The 20,114-nt window shown below is 50.2% G+C and overlaps 1 protein-coding gene across 6 annotated transcripts in view; it reads left to right on the forward strand.

Annotated features, from left to right (window-relative positions):
• Window positions 1-20,114, forward strand: part of CNOT10 (CCR4-NOT transcription complex subunit 10) — a 1,248,840-nt gene that overhangs the window by 803,336 nt on the left and 425,390 nt on the right. For all 6 annotated transcript variants that reach the window (XM_069648815.1, XM_069648816.1, XM_069648817.1 and 3 more), the window contains one exon: window positions 10,363-10,484. In XM_069648815.1, coding sequence (XP_069504916.1) covers window positions 10,363-10,484 — 122 coding nt within the window. The remainder of the gene's footprint in view (window positions 1-10,362; window positions 10,485-20,114) is intronic.

Here is a 20,114-nt window from a genome sequence, read left to right on the forward strand (position 1 = left end):
AGCAACCCGAGAACTCTCATAATGCAGACACCTGAATTCTTGCAGACTGAACTGGGGGCGGAAGACGGGAGTAATGGAAGAGGCGGCAGTCCCATCTCCGACCCAGGAGTAAGCTGGCTCCCTGTGGAACCCCCTCACCAAGAGGCAGGGAGGGATCCACCCACCCACACTCATGGGTCGGCTGCTGCACCTCCTGGGAGGGGGGGAGCCGGCAGATCGACGGAGCCGGCAGATCGACGGGCGCACAAAATGCAGATATTTTATGAAGACGACCTTGCGTTTGAGGGCCGTCTCCTTCAAAGGGTTAAAGTTTGGTTACTCATTAATAAAGGCAATTGGGGAGTGGGGTTGAGGGGGTGGGCAAGAAGGAAGGGGGAAGGTGGGTGCGGGGGGTGGGTTCAGATCAACGCCGTATGTTTCACTGAACTCTACAATTATGCCGAGGGAGTGGAAACCATGGCCGGACTAATTGGGTCGATGACAATAATGACCTGGAACGTGAGTGGATTGGGGCGCTCTGGAAATCGCGACAGGAGCCGGTATTGTAAGGCTAAACAATAATATATTCACTCAACTGAGTTGTAAATGTTCAAGAACAGATGAATCACAGACTTTAAGGCACTCACTTCACTGTGGTTTAAAGACTGGGGGTAAGGATACTCCTTTGGAACCTTCTCCTAATCACTCAAGCCCGGGTAAACCCACTAGTCGCTTCCACTCGGCCACGCAAGTAAGGAGTGCAGGTCGGGGTTTGGAATGTTGGTCTGACCTCCTGCCCAACCCCCCCTCCGATGTTGGTCGGGTGGGCTGGGCATGGTACGAGGGTTCCCGAGAACGGCCGGCCAACGCACGCCAGAGGGGGAAGGGCATCACCCATGATGTGTGTTGCCGAGCGCGGCTTGTGCTGTTGCAGCCGTGCCGGCTCGGAACGCGGTTTGTACTGCTCGGAACGTGGCTGGTGCTGTGACAGCACCGCCGGCTCATATGGCGGGTTGACGGGTACCGACAGCGGGTTGCCTGGTGCCACCGCCTGTTCCCCAGCAGTTTCCGTCCCCAGACCTCTTGTGCCCGGACCTCCAGCTCCATCACATACCCCCACCAAGGATCCATGCCGGTCGGGCTGGTTCGAGCATCTGGATAGGTAGTCAGCCACCAACTGCAACTCGGCTGCTCTATGTAGGGTGACAGTCGATTGGCTGAAGGGACAAGAACCAACGCAGTACCCGCTGGTTGGTGTCCTTGTGTCTAGCTAGCCATTGCTGAGGGGCGTGATCAGTGTATAGTGTGAATTGCCTCCTCAGTAAATAACGCGAAGAGTCGACAGCCCACTATATAGCTAAGCATTCTTTTTCAATCGTCGAGTAAACGACTTCATGTGGCAGAAGTTTCCGGCTCACAAAGCATATCGGGCAGAGGACGCCATCATATTGTTGTGAAAGAACTGCGCCCAAGCCATGGCCTGAGGCGTCTGTCTGTAGATAAAAATGTTTGAAGACGTCAGGACATTTCAGTATTTGATGCAAAGTGATGCTGTGTTTCTGTCTTGATAGCCTGTAGTGTTGCGACATTGCTGGATAAGTCGTGTGATCCTCCGTTCTTCAAAGCATCGGTCAAAGGGGAAGCTAGCATTGAGAATTTGGGAATTCATTGTCTAGTATCCGATAAAACCTAAGAACGCTCTTATCTGCTTCCTGGTGGTGGGAATTGGTATGGACTGTATTGCCTCTATTTTGGAGACCTGGGGTCTGATAACCCCTCCAAGTACGGTCTTAGGATTGATGCGCAGACCTGCACGGCTCAAGGTGCCGACCACTTCCTTCAGATGCACTAGATGCTCTTTCCATGAAGCACTATATATCACAATGTCGTCTAGGTATGCCGCTGCATAGTTATCGTGAGGTTGTAAGAGGATGTCCATCAATTTCTGGAAGGTAGCAGGGGCTCATATAACCCAAAGGGTAACACTTTGTACTGGAAAAGCCCCTGGGGCGTATAGAAGGCTGTTTTCTCCTGATCTGATGGTTGTAGTGGGATCTACCAATACCCCTTTGTGAGGTCTAAAGTGCTAAGGTAACGGGCAGGCCCTAGCCTTTCTAGAAGTTTGTCCATCCTAGGCATGTGGTAGGCTTTGTACTGGGAGATTGAGTTGAACTGTCTGTAATCTATACCAAACTGGATGGATCCGTTCGGTTTGGGCAATAAGTACAATTGGGGAGCACCAAGCACTAGTAGACGGTTCTATGATGTCCAAACGAACCATTTCGAATACTTCGTCCCTTATTGCTTGTCTTCGGGCTTCTGGGATCCTGTATGGTTGGAGCCTGACCGTTTGTTCTGGTAGGGTCTTGATGCAGTGTTCCATTAGATTGGTCCTACCGGGTAGAGGAGAGAAGGCCTCCATATGGATCGTAAGGGTTTTCCTGATTTCATCCTTCATTAAGTCAGGGTGTCTTCCCCACAGTACCTTTGTTCACAGACCTGGCGCATGATGGTAGACATAAAGTTTATTCCTTGATCAGTAAGGATCTCGGTAGGTAGCCATACCCGTGAAAAGGTGGTGATTAGCTGATCGCATATCTGTCTTGCTGATGTTCCCTTTAGTGGAAATGCCTCGGGATACCGGGTTGCATAATCCATGATAACCGGCAGATATTTGTACCCTCTACATGCTGGCTCCAGTGGTCCTACCAAATCCATACCGATGCGTTGTAAGGGTATGGTAATCCAAGGCATGCGTTATAGTGGAGCCTTGGCTGGTTTCTGCCCGCTCATCAGTTGACAGGTCTCACATTCCGTGCACAACATGGCGACCTCTCCATAAATCCCTGGCCAATAGAACCTTTTTAATGTTTTGTTGGGTTTTCATAGGGGCCATATGTCCCCTACATGGGTGGTTATGGGCCAATTGGAGTATGATCATGCGATAGGATTTGGGTAAGAGCAGTTGTTCCTTTTTGGGTGCCATCTTCAGCCATATACACCCTGTATAGTAGGCCCTGTTGGGATACAATTCCAGACACTTTAGTTAGGTCGGGGTCCCCTTCTTGGAGAGCCTTTTCTCGGGCAACTCTAAGGGTGGGGTCAGTCAAGGTTTCTCCCTGAATAGATTCCTCGTGATCCTCGGGATTCCAAGCTATTCGCTGGGTGGCATACATGGATCTACACTGTGCTATGTGGTTTACCCTCCTTTCTTTTTTGATTTCGTTATGACCCTTGGTACCTGGTTCCACAGTTTCTTGGGCAAATGGGGCTTCGCCCCACTATTCCTGGTCCAGAGCCTTTATTGCCTGGTGGAAGAGGGGTAGATCTGTCCCAATGACAACCGGGCGGGTAAGGAGGGTAGGACGGCAGCTCGCAGTTCTGCGATGTTTGGGCCTATTTCCACTTGGACGTTCTTCATGGGATAGGCTTTCACGTCCCCATGTATACAATGGATAAGTACATTAGGTAGGTAAGGTGAATCACTTACGGTTGGCGATATGGCGGTCTGTCTGCTTCCGCTGTCCAGTAAGGCCCGAGCTGGAATTCCGCCCACCCTGATGTCCATGGTATATGGTCCCTCGAACCGAGGCCTCATTTCTGCTATCATGTACCCAATCTCCATGGGCTCCGTTCCTCTTCTTTTGGGGCCAAAGAGGGTTATGTGGCCCCATTCCCCACAATCCTAGCACTGAGGCTGGCGGAATCCGATAGCCAACGTAGGTCATCGCCCTTCTGTGCCGGCCTTTCTATCTTCTGTTCAAGGTGGGCATTCCTCTGCTAGTCTCCACCTTGGCAGTAGGGGTCTGGGGCCCTTGAATACAGGTAATTCATGGAGGGGCATCAGGCTACAGGTGGGTGGGCCTGTTACGTATGCCCCTCCTCCCCCCAGCCTTCTGATAGGCTGAAGCGATATCAACGGCTTCTGCTAAAGTGGGTCGGTGGTGCTGGTCGACCTACCTTTGTATAGGAGGGGGGAAGGGCCTCTATGAATTGCTCCAAGGGGACATTCTCCAGTATGTCTTGTACGTCTGGGGCAGGCGTCTGCAGCCATTTCTCCACAAGATCTTGAACTAGGTAGTAGAGTTGGCATGGATTTTCTCAGGGTTTTAACTTTGTGTCTCAATTTCATTCTATAGGCCTCTTCATTTGGCCCAGTCGGTGTAATACTGCTTTCTTTATCTTGGCATAGGGGGTGTTCCCATTTGGGATCATCGCTTGGTATGCCCCTTGCATTATCCCTGATAACAAGGTAGCCACATACTGTCCCCATCGGTCCACTGGCCATTGAGCATTCTGGGCTATTCTTTCGAAGCTCGTAAAGAACAACGATGGTTCTTCACCCTCCATATATTTCTGCAAAATGGCAGAGGGACCAGTGGCTGGTTTCGAGAGCTTGCCACCACATCCGTCAGATGGAGGATCGTCTTGTGCTGCTTATCGTGGAAGGCTGTCTGGGGAAGGCCCTGCAATTGGATAGCCTGTTGGAAGGCCTGGCGGTCTGCTGCTGCCTGCTGGGCTTGCATTTGGATAAGCTGCTGCAACTGCTGCTGACCCTCCGACAGGGTTTGTATGATTTTCTCCATTGTGATGTCGTAATCCTGCTGACTACGCCACTTGTGGAAATCACGACAGAAGCCGGTATTGTAAGGCTAAACAAAAGTTTATTCACTCAACTGAGTTGTAGATGTTCAAGAACAGATGAATCACAGACTTTAAGGTGGTTACTTCACTGTGGTTTAAAGTCTGGGGGTAAGGATACTCCTTTGGAACCTTCTCCTAATCACTCGATCCAAGATAGGCCCACCAGTCGCTTCCACTCGCCTCTCCTTCTGCCTGAAATGAGCAACAGGATAATCAGTGCATTTACTTTTTTCCCCTGTAACAGGCTTTTAAATGGGCCAACCAGGAACAGGTCCTCCCACCCACATCCGGATTGCTTGATAATATGGGAGCCCTGCCCTTAATATGAGCTGCCGTCCCCCTTTTTGTCTTCTACACTCTGTCACCACTGCCCGGACTTCCCAATTTGCCCCAAGACTCCACGTGGCAGTCACGCTCAATGTGTGCAGTCGGCTGCATGAGGCCCAGGTAGGCTCCGCCTTCGGCGCCCAATGGGCCGGCGGGAGCCTCCTTGCTGATTTCCCCCCTGCTGCTGGTTTGGGCCTGTCTGCCACGCAGGTAAGGAGTGCAGGTCGGGGTTTGGAATGTTGGTCCCCCGAGACATTGCCTCCCCTCACAGGTCGGTCGGGCTGGCCATGGAACAAGGGTTCCCGAGGCCAGCCGCCGACCCACGCCTGAGGGGGAAGGGCTTCACTCCGGGTATGTGTGTTGCCGAGCACGGCTTGTGCTGTCGCAGCCCTGCCGGCTCGGAACGCGGGTTGCCAGGTACTGACAGCGGATTGCCTGGTGTCGCCGCCTGTTTCCCAGCATTTCCTGTCTTCAGACTGCTCGTCCCCAGACCTCCAGCTCCCTCACAGGCACCCAGCTAAACGGAGAGATTTGAACAGATGAGTGGTGCAAATAGCGTTACTCCAAGAAACGCACCTCAATGAGACCGAACTAGGGAAAGTGAGATGCTTGGAGTGGGGGGGGGGCACATATGGCACTACTTAATCGTCATACTATAGGGGGTTGCTGATCTGAGTAGCTGGGGTGGGTAGGTTCTCCTCCAAATTACTAAAATGATACAAGGCAAGGAAGGAAGGGAGGTCCCGTATCCTTCTAGGGGTTCTGGAGGGATGGGTTATCTGCCTAGGGAACACTTGTGCCCAATTCTGACAACAACCCATACTTCCCGGGGGTGGTAGACATGATGGGGGAGCACAGGTACAGGGAGAAAATCTGGGGGAGGGAGGCTGTCTTAAATTGTGTGCTCCAACCTCAACAGGACAGATCAGACATCAGAGTGCACAATAAATGTTTATCGACCAGATCCCTGAGCCGTGCACTGACAGACCTAGATTTGTTAGACCCCCGGAGGGAGGCCAAGGGCGATGAGCGAGGCTACTCTACTCTCACCCACATGGAACTCACTCTTGATTAGACTACCTGTTTGTGGGTAGGGTGCAGTTTCCCTGTTTCAAGATATGGGATTAATGGACTGAATTGCAGACCACGCTTCGCTGAAAGAGACAATGGTCTGGGGCAGGGGGAGGAGCGATGTACCCACTTGGAGATTAAGGGCGGAGGCCTTACAGACAGGGCTTACATGGAGGAAATTCAGAAGGCCCTTGTTGAAAACTTCGACCTTGATGAGGGGGTCAGTGACAGAATATGGAACGGTGTGGGAAGCATTCAAGGTAACGATAAGGGGCCAAGTGCATGGCCACCTCCCATGGGGTCCGCGCGTCCCTACTCGCCACACTGAAAGCGGAGGAGCGCAGTGTCCCAAAGCTAGGAGGAGAACTGGCAACAGGGTCACCATGTGGGGCGGAGCTCCTATTTATTATTTGTTTGTTTATATAGCGCCGGTTGCCCGCAGGCATCGGGGCGCATACATGGAGACAGACGAGTAGCACAGCGTGAACAAGACAAATACAAAGCAGGGTGAGTTTAGACAGTTTCAAGGCCAGGGTTCTTACAGTATGGTTTACTTGAAGAGCACAGTTTTAAGCTTTTTACGAAAGGAGTGATTAGTCTCTAACCTAAGACAGGTCGGCAGTTAGTTCCAACTAACTGCTGCTCGGTTTGGGAAAGCTCTACCCATACAGAGTTCTTTTTTATGTTTCAGGACTGTTATAAGACCTTTGGTTTCTGATCTTAGTGCCCTAGAAGGGTTTTGGAAAGTGAATTTAGACTTCAGATAGGCTGGTACTTTGCCATAAAGACACTTGTGTGTTAGGCATAAAGACTTAAATTGAACGCGGTCCTCCATTTTCAGCCAGTCGATGTCCCGTCTGGCTTCACTGATGTGTTCATTTCTTGCTTTTTGTTTAATCATTATGATCGTATTATTTTGGACCAGTTGAAATGTGTGCATGCTTTGTTTACTTGCACCTGCAAGGAGTGCGTTTCCATAGTCCAGACGCGATAAAATGGTAGCTCTGGCTATTGTAGCACAATTGTTTTCACAAAGTAGGGGTCTGATTGCTTTAAGCAGTCTGATGTAATAAGACCTATGGTCCAGGGTTACCCAATAGCAAGCTCAGGGACGATTGGGGAAGCACGATTACTCTCATTACACTGCTAGGACCCACAGGGAGGGGGACAAAGCTGGGAGACTTCTGGCGTGGCTTCTAAAAAAGGAACGGTCACAGGGCCTGATCACGCAATTAGAGGACGAGAATGGGAAGTTGGTTGTGACGCAGGAGGGCATAAACTCGGTATTCCAGGCATACTATGAGACGCTGTATGTGGGCAAAGGGCTGTTGGATGCCCAACACTTACACTACGCTGGGAGCTGGATTAATTTTGCTACCTGGAGATTCAAATTCATCATCCATTGGAGGAGACTTTCCAGTACAATGTAGGGAGGGCGCTCGCGTGGAATTTAGGAAGGGATAACATTTTGGAATTGTTTACCTCTTACCCTAACAGGCAAGATCATAATATGTAAAATTATCATCCTCCCTAAGTCGCTTTACTTTTGGGTGAAAATCCCACATATGGCTAGGCCGCCGTTCTTCCGATCATTGTATATTAGCATAGCCGACTTGCTATGGGGCGGGAAGCAACACTGGATGGCGCTAGCCACGCTACGCAGGGGATACGGGGAAGGGGGGGCTAGCACTCCCAGATTACGAGCTGTACTTCCTGGCAGCTCAGTTGCAACACGCTACAAAGTGGGGAGGCGACAGGATAGACAGGTGGCTAATGGGACCCAAGAAACACCATACCGGACTTGGACCTCCTGCCTGAGCACAGTAGTCGAACAAACCTGGAAAAGGGCACATATCAAATTTAGGTTGGGGACCGGATGCAGCGCGGAGACACCATTGTGAGCTGACACCAAAGTGGCAGAGATCGTAAGAGACATAGGGGATGTAAAATGTACTAGAGTGGGGGTGCCAGACACTGGGGTATCTGTTTGAAGGGGGGGGAACCTTGCTCCCCTTTCTGCATATGGGCGAAACTACAACAAATACTTATCGGGCAATTCCTAAACTATGCTAGACTGACTAGTACCCCGGCAAATAAATGGGAGGGGATACCGGAGGAGCCAACGACCACTCCCTACTACAGACCATCTTAACTATAGGGAATGATGGACGGGCAATCTCCAGGTTATTCTCGGCATTACAGGAAAGTAGTAAACCCCCCAGCTTAGCATCAAGGAAAAGTGGCAAAGGGGCCTGGGGGATTCCTTTGAAAGACCCAGAATGGCGTAGAATTTGTAAGACCATCGGGAAAGTCTGCAGGAATACGAGGTTCAACCCGATACAATTTTATTTCTTACATAGAACCTACCTCACTACCCTAAAGCTACATATGATACATCAATTTTAAGTGCACTCCTATGTTTGCTTCCATCTAGGCAATCCAATCTACTTCAGTGATAACATTGCCTCATCTCTGCAAGTGTATTCATATATTTAAAAACTCTTCACAATGCTTGATATTCTCCAGTATCAAAACAAGTATGGTATCAGAGAAAGGTTTCATGAGCAAATATTTATAAATACATATGTATTACACTTGGTTCTATTTTAGTTGTGTGGGGTGGTTAATGTATCGGCTATGTGCAGTTATTTAAATGTAGAAATTGACCAGTTTGTATAAGACTCCTACAGGTCTGTATCCAGAAAATAACGCTCTCAGGGAGTTTGAACTGTACTCTGAACACACATGCGTGCAGTTTTCTCAGAATATGTATGTGCATCTTTCAATGAACATGTTTGCTACTTTTAATTTATATATGTGTTCAGTGGGCCATCTCAATGTGTGTACATTTCAGTTTACTTCCGTTTTTGGGCTGTAGATGTACTATTTGCACGATTTTCTATGAAAATAATTAATTGTAATTTAGGTTGGTCAAACATCTAATTTAAAGACTAATCTCACACCGGGTGCAAAATTGCATGTTGTTGCATTATAAAATAGTATTATGAATACACTATGGTCTGAATGATTGTTTGCAAGTACTGAGAGTTCTATTTGAGCTTGGTATAATTAAAAGCAATATGCATGCAAGTGAACCAAATGCTTTTAGTTTTAAGATGCACTTCTCTATACAAAAATGCATTGGGTTTTAATGAAGTGACATCTCACTTTATACTTATGGGAGACACAGGGCACCATATTTAACACTGCACTTCTATCTTTGTCAAATTACGATTTCCCCTTTAGTTCCCAGGCCCTTTTATTCTCATGGTTTTACCATGGACGCTGCACGGGCAATCCCTGTGTGCAGTACTTAGGTTGGGCCCATCTACTCTCCAAGGACTAGCCAGGCTATTATTTCAGCAATGCCAGACGGCATCCTGACAACACCTCTAACCAACAGCTTTTGGCCACTACTGTTCCTATTCCTTAATTGGAGAAGACACAAGAAATAGATAATGGCAATCCTGGTTGTCTTGGCTCAAATGGTTGGCATCCATTGTTGGGAATTGGGCACACCAGATTACATCAGATGTTGACACATTAACAAAATGGTCAACGTATGTTGTTTTTTCCCTGGTTGTATGCAAACCAGGAGGCATTGTCACACTGAGGTATATTGGAATAACATTGCACCATTTCAACTTTTAACCCATAGATGATAGTGGTCACATTGTATAAAAGACATTTAACTCAGGAACTATTTTGAAATCACTACACAGTCCTGACCCTGCATAGAGGCTGTTAAACACATTTAACTCTGCATCAAGGAAATGCAAAAAACGCACTGCTTTTCAGTTGTCTGAATCTTTTATTTCAAAATGTGTATAAAGTAACATGACAAATTTGTCTAACTTATTTATGACTTATAATTACATTCAAGAGTTGTGTGAATAGGATGCCTTCCTAGAATGTATTTCTCAGTGCTGTTAGAAATGTGAATTGTTTTCAGAGAGTCTCTTCCTGGTGCTAGAATTATACTTTGCTCATACTATGTGTGCACTGAATGAAGTGAGAATTCTTTCTTTTTTTTTCCTCTTGGAGAACTGCCCAGTGGATTTTCTTTTTTTACTCATTTCACTCTGAACACCATCTGATGAAGTAGTGTTTGGGACATCCAAAGTTAATGCATTACACTATCTCTGAATAGTATTTCCAAATACTTCAATACAATGTATCAAAATGTTCATTTTGTGTGCTTTTTAGAGCTGGACTAACATGGCATTCAACCTTTATTTGCAACTTTGCGATAGTAGGTTTCTAATATATTGTAGACGTAACTGGTACCGCTGATCAGCAGAGGTTTTTATTCATGGCGCTCAAATTTGTTTTTCCCTTTAGAACTCGGAGCAAGAAATCAAAGGACTTCCAAGCAAAAAAGGCATTGTACAGTCCATCGTAGGACAAGGCTATCATCGGAAAATAGTCCTTGCATCACAGTCCGTACAGAATGTTGTCTATAAGTGAGTGGTTTCACCAGTTCTAACAGTGTGCATCTTTTCTGGCTTGACTAGGCAGTAATTGTCTAAATGATTTAACTTGAAAGGTGTTCTCATAATCTGTTGGCCAAATCTGTGTCTCTCGCTCACTAGTGGCTCACAGTTCTATCCCCAACCACTATTTTATTCATTTTATGTTTATTTTGTATATTTGAGTGTCCTCCTAGCTTCAGGAAGACAGAGTGCTGTGCATCAGTAGGGGGTCCAGGCATATTGGAGGTTTACAATGGGAATGGTCCTTTAAAAATATTATTTACTACTAGCATACCAGTTTATATTTACAGTTACAGTGGGAACATGCAATCCTTCTAAAAGGTGAGAGGGTGTAAGCAAAGAAGGTGCTCCTTAGAGAGAGTAATATAGGTTTATTTTTATATGGTTCTGGGGAAGAGCCAGATATTGATTTGTATGAAGTTCCACAGTCCTTGTGTGCAGACAAAAAATATTTGTTTCCTGGTCTTGTTTTAGCATTTCTGCTGCACTATTCTTACCAGGTGCTGACTTCTAGTGATGAGCTGACTACTAGAGATGGTAACTCCGTCAGCCACGTAGGAGAGGAAGTATGCATAGTGACAGCTTTGTGTATGCTGCTACTGGCCTTGAGGCTTTTGCCTGCTTATGAGTAGCCTATGAATTGAATGAGTGTGGGGCATTTTGTGGCCATGTTTGTAGAGGCCTATGAGGTGGGCGTTGGTATGGCGGTTGCTTCTTATAGGTGCCTGCGTGTGACAGTGGGTAGGGTGGTGGTGATAAGGATATTTTTTCGTCTGTCAAATAGGACCATGCCGGTACCATGGACTTGACAGGGTTACACAAAGAAGGAAAAGGCACACATTTTATTTGTTGGTAAGGGTGCAGAAGTCCTCCTTCTCGCATACAGGTGGCAGAGGTGATTTGCTATAGACTTTTATTCAATATAAAAGTAAAGAGAAAACCTAGATTTCCCTATATCTGAGGGGTTTCCCTGCCTCAACTAAAGTGCTAATGGGCCTGTCAGAATGGCAAAACTTGGAGTGTACAGTCCTGTGTCAAAAAGTCCCGCTGTGCCTTAGACTTATAACTAAACTAAAGGTTGAACCAATGTTCTTGCTCCAAGAGAATCACTCCCTCCTCCTGGACTGGATGGCACAGTTCTGGTTTGTAAGTTTCTCACCGGGGGGATGACTCACTTCCCCTGGGTTTAATGCTTCACAAAAGAAAGGACTGCCAATCCTTTAACACTCTGCCACTGAAAGTTCACTATTTCTTCACTCCAGGGGAAATGGCTCCCTTCCCAGGGCTGTCAAGCTCAATTACCAGGAGAATTACTCTCTTCGCCTGGTGTCTAGCTCTCACTGTTTTTCCACACACACAGCTGGGGGAATGACTCCATTCCCCTGGTCTTTCCTTTCACTTTTCACATTCCACGGTGTCAGGCGAATGGCTCTCTTGCCCTGCCTGGCCTTCCTTGGCTTTATTTTCGCAATTTACATCGCCAGTGGGAATGACTTCCTTCCCCTGGCCATTCATGGTTTTGGCAGACCTGGTTCACTCTCCTGCCAGGTACTGCCACGAAGAAGATGGCTTTTGTTTCTGGCTCAGGGTCCCTGACCCTAGTTTCTTCTTTTCTTTGTACTGGTCGACTTGGAGTACTCACCTTCCAAGTATAGCCACTAGGAAGAAAACTCCTATCTTGGTGAGGGTGCTTCACCATCCTTTGGTCGGCGATGGTCTTCTCTCTGCCACTGTTATGAGGGACTCTCCCTCTCAGACGCTCTATATTATGTTCAGGGATGTCAACCCTTCCTTGGTTGTCAACAGGACTTGCTCCGTCACTGCGTTGAGGAAGAGGGAGTCTGTATGCTTTCTGCCCCTTCCATGCTTCTTAAGAGTTTTGCCTGCCTAGGGACAACTGTATGCGCCCAACCACTAAACCGCCCCTGCATCCCCTCTGAGTCTCCTGCATCAACCCTTACCTTGTCTAGGGTCTTGGCAAGTCAAAAGAGCTTCGTTAGCCGTCATGTTTTCACTTCGTTTTCTTCTGTGTCTCGCTTCATTTGGGGCTTTGTGACAGCGTTCCCAGTTGCCGTCCGCCTTCCTTCTACCTCTGTGTTCTCTTGTCAAGGTCTGCTCCTCTCCTCATGTCATGGTATGCTCCTCTCCTGCAGACCTCCGGACCAACAGACACGGCCGACCACCAGCGCCCTCTGGGCTCCCTCCCTCTGGCTCGGCAGCACAGCTTCGAATCCCCCCGGCTTGACGTTCTACACACCTGCAGCTCTCAGTGACTCTTAATTGGTGACTCTCTCCAAAATTAGTCAGCCGTTGCTTTCTATTCTCAATAGGATGTAACAACTAGAATGCCCATACAAGTTCACCAGAGGATTCTTCATTACTCCGCTTCTCTTCCTCGTCCTAGTGTATCTCAGGGAAGTCTGTAGTGAGTCATCCCTATTCTTCCTTATCTCAGTAGATGTTGAATTTTCTATCTCACAGACGTATATAGAGGTGTGTGACAAGGAGGTTTGGAGGCGGTGGGTAGAGGGCTCTGTGAGGGGTCAGAAATGCAAGGCGGACAACTTTGTGAAGGTTTTTCAAAAGATGCCATTTTATTAAGTCATAAGGTTGGATAAATGCCTCACTATCCCTACCCTGACAATGATTTCCCAACCTAAAATAAACTAACCGAAACACTCTAGCAAAAGGTTTCCGTCCCTCACACTTCTACATATACCATCTCAGCAAGGTAATATATGGCAGTTCAAAAGCAACAAATATAACATTTAAGTTCACCTCATGAAAACGATTTCTCCGTATCTGGGAGAATTCCCCCTCCTCAGATTCAAGCATAATTTTGTTTAGCTGTTCAAAAAGGATAAGGAAATCCTGTATCATTACAACAAGTTCCACCTTGAATTCAACCAACAGTTTTCTAGTGTTCACCTAGGTTTTCCTCTTTTCACTTGTAACCAAGCTCTTGAAACAACTTAATTTCATCAGCAAATCAGCAAAGAAGAATTCTTTACTTCTTTAGTTTAAAAATAAAAAAGGTATAATTCTGCAGATGTTCTGCATCATTCCGTACAACAGTTGCCTCAGTGACGTTTGTCAGGGTGATTCTGCATTGATCCACAAAATATTTGAGTGGTTCCTCAACTGTTTCTTCAAGAATTCTAACCACATCACAGTACTTCAAGAACTTGCACCTAGTCTACTTCTATGCCAGGCCTACTACTACAACGCTCTCTGTTCTGTTGTGTTCTCCTGCCAAACAGAACAAATTGCTCCAAAGTCCTTTGACCTGGTTTACTCTCCTGCCAGGCCATAACAAACTAGTAACTTCAAGTACTTCTGTGGTAAAGGTCCGCTTCCAACAATTAGCAATGTCTCTTACTTCACAGCATCAAGTTTATGAATTTCTTTAATGAAGCAAGAAGCACACTGGTGCTGTTTATTACACATATGTGATTGCTACTTACCATACAGACTATACAACACTACTCCTGAATACCTTTTATCCGAAGGGCAGCACTCCTGTCACTCTTGTTGCCACACTTTGTCATTAACCAAATGCTGATTAGGATTCTTTGTCACTTTCACACTTCTTTGGCAATGTAGGTTCAGGCCCTCTCCTTTTATGACTTCCTTTACATATGGGCAATAGTCTTTACAAACACTGACATTCTCATTTGCCTTGTTTTGGCTTGGGCAATACTGTTGTTTATAAATTGACTTGGAATGATTATTCTCTTTTGGCTTTGACAATACTGGTTTGTATTTCTTTTTCGGGTTATTGTCCTTTCTTGGTGTTGGCGTTTAATATAACCCACTATGTTATAATCACACTGTTCTCCAGCATGGGGTCTGGCATGGATTCACATGCTCATGAATATTCCCCGTCGTCAGGCTGGGAATCCTCGGTAAAGAAAAAATCAGTATCAGTTTCGTTTCTGATCTGTCTTTCGTAGTAGTAACCAATCACTGATCTCTGCGTCATACTGACCACAGCCAATGACTGACCTCTACCTAAGCCCCGCCTCTGGCAGCCATCTTCAGATTTTTACCGCACGTTCAAGTGTTGGGATCCTCGTGCTATTGCTCTCGAGCGTTAGTGCTTTTTTTTCACGTGTTTTCTCATAAAAATTTCTCTTTTTACGGTCAAAAGAGCCTCAAGCTCCACCGTTTCTTCATCTGATTAACGGAGACCCGTGTCGGATTAGTCTACGCCCCTCAAGGGTGAAGATTTCGTCGAGCCACGCTTTTGGAGGACTCCAGAAGTTTCTCAGGCCCATCTCGGACATGGCCCAGGAGAAGGGAAGCTCAACGCCCGGAAAGCTGTTCAGGGTCTGCCCTGGATGCCAGCTTCAGAATGTCTTTAAGGAGAACGAACACTCCCTTTGCCTTTACTGCCTACATGAGGACAAGACGCACGTGGAGAAGGACTGTGCGTTTTGCGGCAATATGTCGGAGCGGACCATGAAGGACCGCCATCAAAGTCTTGCCAACTGGCTGGAAGGAAAGAGCTCGTCAGGCGAGAAGAAGAAGAAGTCCGAGCGGTCTTCTAAGACCTTTGAGGGCGCCCCGGCGACGGGGGTCCAACAGAAGGTCCAGCACCGCAAGTTCGCTGGCACCGGGAGCGCCGAAAGGTCGGGCTCTACGGGCGCCAGGCAGTGCGCATCCTCCCCGGCGCCATCAACCACGAGCCAACGCTCTGGCTCGGGTAAGAGGAAGGCCGAGCACCCGGCGAAGCTCCTGGAGAGACCCCGGTTGAGCTCAAAGGCCCCTTCGGAGGGGGAGCGAGGCGGTGACCCTCCCCCCAAGGAGAAGGCGGTGAGCACACCTAAGGTGGTGAAAGCCTTAATCCACCCGGCCAAGGCCTCTATCGAGACAGTCGCGGCGGCCCTGGCTCAGCCTGTGGAGGCTACACCAGTGGTGGCGAACTCGGGGCCCAGAGTCTCCCTGCCACCGCGGAGGGAGTCCTCTTTCATGCTCATCGACAGGACCCCCGTGAAACCTCCGACGGAGAAGAAAAAGGGGGGGGCAGGAGGTCATCGTGGATTCGGCCTCAATCTCTGAGGAGGAGCTGATCAAAGTCTTAAGCCACGGCGTTGGCGTGGAAGAAGACCAGCCCGTCGGGAGGGACCCTGACGTAGGAGACGACGAGAATGTCGAGGGTGCCGACGGGGCTCCTGACTGCCCGTCGGACTCCCCTCAACCAGTGCCGCAAGACAACTCGGCGGCCATTTTCTTGGCTATACAGTCCTTCTGCTCGGAGATAAGGACGAGACTGCCGTTACCACCAACGGAGGAACCGCTCCCGACGGGGGACCCGGGGCCAGGCCCTTCTGGGAGCCCTCCCCCTAAGAGAAGAAGGATTCATCCTCCACCTCCTTTTCAGCCATCGCGCCCTGTTCAGCCCTCCTTCCCTGTCCACGACACGTGGGGATGATACGGGGACTGACACGGCCGCAACGGGTACAGACGAGGTTTATGACGAGGATCTCCCGTCGTCACCTCCCACCCGGGCATCCCAGCCCGACGAGATTGGATCGTTTCACTCCATGATCGCCAGGGCAGCCAAGCTTTTCCAGCTCTGCCCGGAAGAGAAGAAGGAAGGTTTCCTTTATCAACGGCGCAAGGCCAAGAGGAAGACGGTCCTCGCTGTACCTCTACTAGACGATATTTGGGATGAGGGCCTCGCCCTCCTCAAGAACCCATCCACGACGCCGGCTAGAAGGGATCGGTACGAGAAGAAGTACCGGGTCCCGGACGCGGCTCCCCCCGGACTCGGTCGTCTCTGCGGCGGCCAGGAAGAAAGCGGGGGGGGGGCGCGGCCTTTACGTCGATCTCCCCGCCGGCCGGCGAGGGAAAGAAATTAGATACGATGGGACGACGATTAAGGCGGCCAACGCCTTGGCTATCGTAGCCCGCTACGACAGGGAGCTGTGGTAAAAACTGGCCCCCCTGCTGGACTTCCTACCAGACGACAAGAGGGCGGAAGCCCTAGAGATCTTGCAGGAAGGAGAGGTGGCGTCGGACCACGCCATTAAGATTGCGACGGACATCGCTGACACTGGATTTCGCCAGTTGGGCAACGGCGTGTGCCATAGGCGGCGTGGATGGCTCAAGGCTACTGACTTCCATAAGGACGTGCAGACCAGAGTCTTGAACATGCCGTTCGACGGAAACAACCTGTTTGGGAAAACAGTGGACGATTCCCTTCAAGCCATCAAGGCGGACACGGAGACGGCCCGGGCTCTTGGGGTTCTCCAGCAGCGGCGGCCGCCCTTTCGGAGCGGCGGAGGCAAACAGGGTGCCTCCAAAGGTTCCAGCGGCGGATTTTCCACCTACCGTCAAGCGGCCCGTTCGTCGTCACAGGAAGCTTACAGGGGACGAGGCAAGTCAGGCGGACGCCGCCGTCGTCGCCAAGGAGGACAAGGCGGCAAAGCCTCGTCAAAGCAGGACTGAACCGGCCGTGGGGTCGGGCCCCCACCGAAGTACCCCGGTGGGAGTGCGGCTGGCGAACTTCGTCAGCGTGTGGGAGTCCATCTCCGACCGTTGGGTGCTGGACGCCCTAGCTCAGGGTCACGCGCTCGAGTTTCTAAAGAAGTGCCCGCGCATGCGCCCTGTGGCCAGGAAAGAACATCACGTCCCTCAACTTCTCTTGGAGGTAAAGGCGATGCTCAAGAAGGGCGCCATCGAGCTCGTCCCAAAGAGGCTTCGGGGCTCCGGAGTTTACTCAAGATGCTTCCTCGTGAAGAAGAAGACGGGAGGATGGCGTCCCATCCTGGACCTACGACGACTGAACAAATTCATCAAGGCACAGAAGTTCCGGATGGTCACCCTCCAACACGTCCTGGGTCAACTGGAGGCGGGCGATTTCCTGTCGTCGTTGGATTTGGAGGATGCCTACTTCCATATTCCCATCCTAAAGGGACACCGAAAGTTTCTCAGGTTCGTGGTCCAAGGGCGTCACTACCAGTTCAAAGCCCTTCCCTTCGGATTGAGGTCGGCACCCAGGGTGTTCACCAAGTGCCTCGCACTGGTGGCGGCGCAGCTTCGCCGAGAGGGGATCCACGTCTACCCCAACCTGGACGACTGGCTCATCCGAGTAAAGACGAAGGAGCTCGCCGTGGAGCACACGGCAAGGACCGTCCAACTACTCACGGACCTGGGATTCTCCATAAACTACGCCAAGTCCCACCTGGTGCCCGCGCAAGACGCACTGTTTCTGGGAGCGAAGCTCGACACAGTGTCGCTTCTGGCCTCTCCGTCGGAGGAAAGGACGAGGGCCATCTTGGGCAAGGTGCAGCGGATGCTGGCTGCGGACGCGGCCAGGGTGAGGTCCATCAAGTCCCTCCTCGGAATGATGTCTTCTTGCATTTATCTCATCCGCCTGTGCAGGCTCCGGATGCGCCCGTTGCAGGAGTTCCTGGACACGCGTTGGATCCAGACGACGGGCAGCTTCGAGGAGAGGATCACACTCGACGAGAGTTTCCGGCGAGCGATCCGGTGGCGGGGCACCCGCGCGCATCTGACGGCGGGCATGGACTTCCAGACCCCCGGCCACCAGGAGACAGTGACCACGGATGCCTCCCTGGAAGGGTGGGGAGCGCACACTGAAAATCTGCACGCGAGAGGCCTTTGGCTTCCGACGGAGAAGTCCCTCGATATCAACGTCCTGGAGCTCCGTGCAGTGTTTTGGGCCCTCAGGTCCTTTCTTTCGTCCCTCAAGGGCAAGGTGGTGAGGATCTTCACCCACAACACCACCACCATGTTCTACATCAGGAAGCAGGGCGGGACCAGATCCCCAGCCCTGTCCAAGGAGGCGCAGGATCTGTGGCATTGGGCTGTCGCCCAAGGGATGTTTCTGGTGCCGGTTCATCTGGCAGGGATAAAAAAACTCCATTGCCGACTCGCTTAGCAGAGAGCTGCGCTCGTGCCACGAGTGGGAACTACGACAGGATCTAGTGGACCGCCTCTTCCGATGGTGGGGCACACCCCAGATCGATCTGTTCGCGACGGCGACGAACTCCAAGTGCCGGAGGTTTACCAGCAGGTTTCCCCAGCCGAGGAGCATGGGCGATGCTTTCTTGTTCCCCTGGGAGGGCCTGTTTCTATACGCGTTCCCTCCATTGCCATTGCTGATCCGGCTCATCAACCAGCTCAAGAGGTCACGGTGCAGGATGATCCTCGTCGCACCTGCGTGGCCGAGGCAGATATGGTTCCCGGACCTTCTGGACTTGTCAGCGTCCCCGTCAATCAAGCTGCCAGTGGACGCGGATCTTCTCTCCAGGGAAGGAGGCGCCATCCTCCATCACGACCCGAAGTCGCTGAACTTGCAGGCCTGGCTCCTGCAGCGTTAGAGTTTGGAGGTTACGACATATCGGCCGACTGCAGAGAGGTTCTTGCAAAGGCCAGGGCGTCCTCAACTCTTAAATGCTATGGACACAAATGGAAGAGGTTCTCTGTCTGGTGCCACGCACAGAAGATTAACCCTCTACGGATTACGGCTCCCCAGGTACTGCCGTACCTTCTGACGCTGGCCAAGGCTGGACTGGCGCACGCGTCCATCAAGATTCATCTTGCTGCGATTTCCCGATACACCAGAACCACGGGCGGACGTCTTTGTGGTCTCATTGTCTGGTGAAAGAATTCATGAAGGGACTGTTCAGATCGTTCCCGCCGGTGAAGGCTCCGGCCCCGGCGTGGGAGCTCAACGTGGTGCTGACCAAGCTCATGAGACCTCCGTTCGAGCCTCTGCACTCAGCTCCGTTGAAGTTCTTGTCGTGGAAAACAGCGTTTCTTGTGGCCATCACCTCCGCACGAAGAGTGGGAGAGATCCAGGCCCTTTCCTGCAAGCCCCCGTACTTGACTTTTCACAACACGAGGGTAGTGCTCAGGACGCACCCCTCCTTCATGCCCAAGGTGCCGTCGGACTTCCACCTCAACGAACCCTTGGTGTTGCCTGTTTTTTTCCCGTCGCCTTCGTCGCCGGCCAAAAGTACTTTGCACTCGCTGGATGTGGCTAGAGCGCTGAAGTTCTACGTGGACCGCACAAAGAGTTTTCGGAAGACGTTACAACTTTTTGTGAACTTTGGACCTGTCAATCAGGGGAAGGCTCTCTCAAAGGCCTCCATTTCCAGATGGCTCTCCGGCTGTATCATGTACTGTCATCGGTTGGCAAACCGACCGCTGCCTGGCCGTCCGAGAGCCCATTCCACCAGAGCGATCGCAGCTACCACGGCGTTCCTATCTGGTGTGCCCTTGCTGGACATCTGCAGGGCTTCTACGTGGAGGTCGACGCACACCTTCACGAAATTCTACTGCGTCGATCGGGATTCCAGGGAGGAGTCCAGGGTCGGCCAAGCAGTGCTGCGCAACCTGTTCGCCTCAGGTGAGCCTGATGAGGAGGTAAGAATTGCTTAATGTTGAGTTTGATGTAATGCTTAATGTTGAGCCTTTGCCACCTCCCGTGGTTGTGCATGTGTGTACTGCTATGTATTCTTTATTCATGAGCATGTGAATCCATGCCAGACCCCATGCTGGAGAAGGAACAAGTTACTTACCTGTAACTGTTGTTCTCCAGCATGGGTCTGGCATGGATTCACATGC

Source organism: Ambystoma mexicanum, chromosome 2q (assembly GCF_040938575.1).
Source record: "Ambystoma mexicanum isolate Mex_15411 chromosome 2q, UKY_AmexF1_1, whole genome shotgun sequence".
NCBI classification, from domain to species: Eukaryota; Metazoa; Chordata; class Amphibia; order Caudata; family Ambystomatidae; genus Ambystoma; species Ambystoma mexicanum.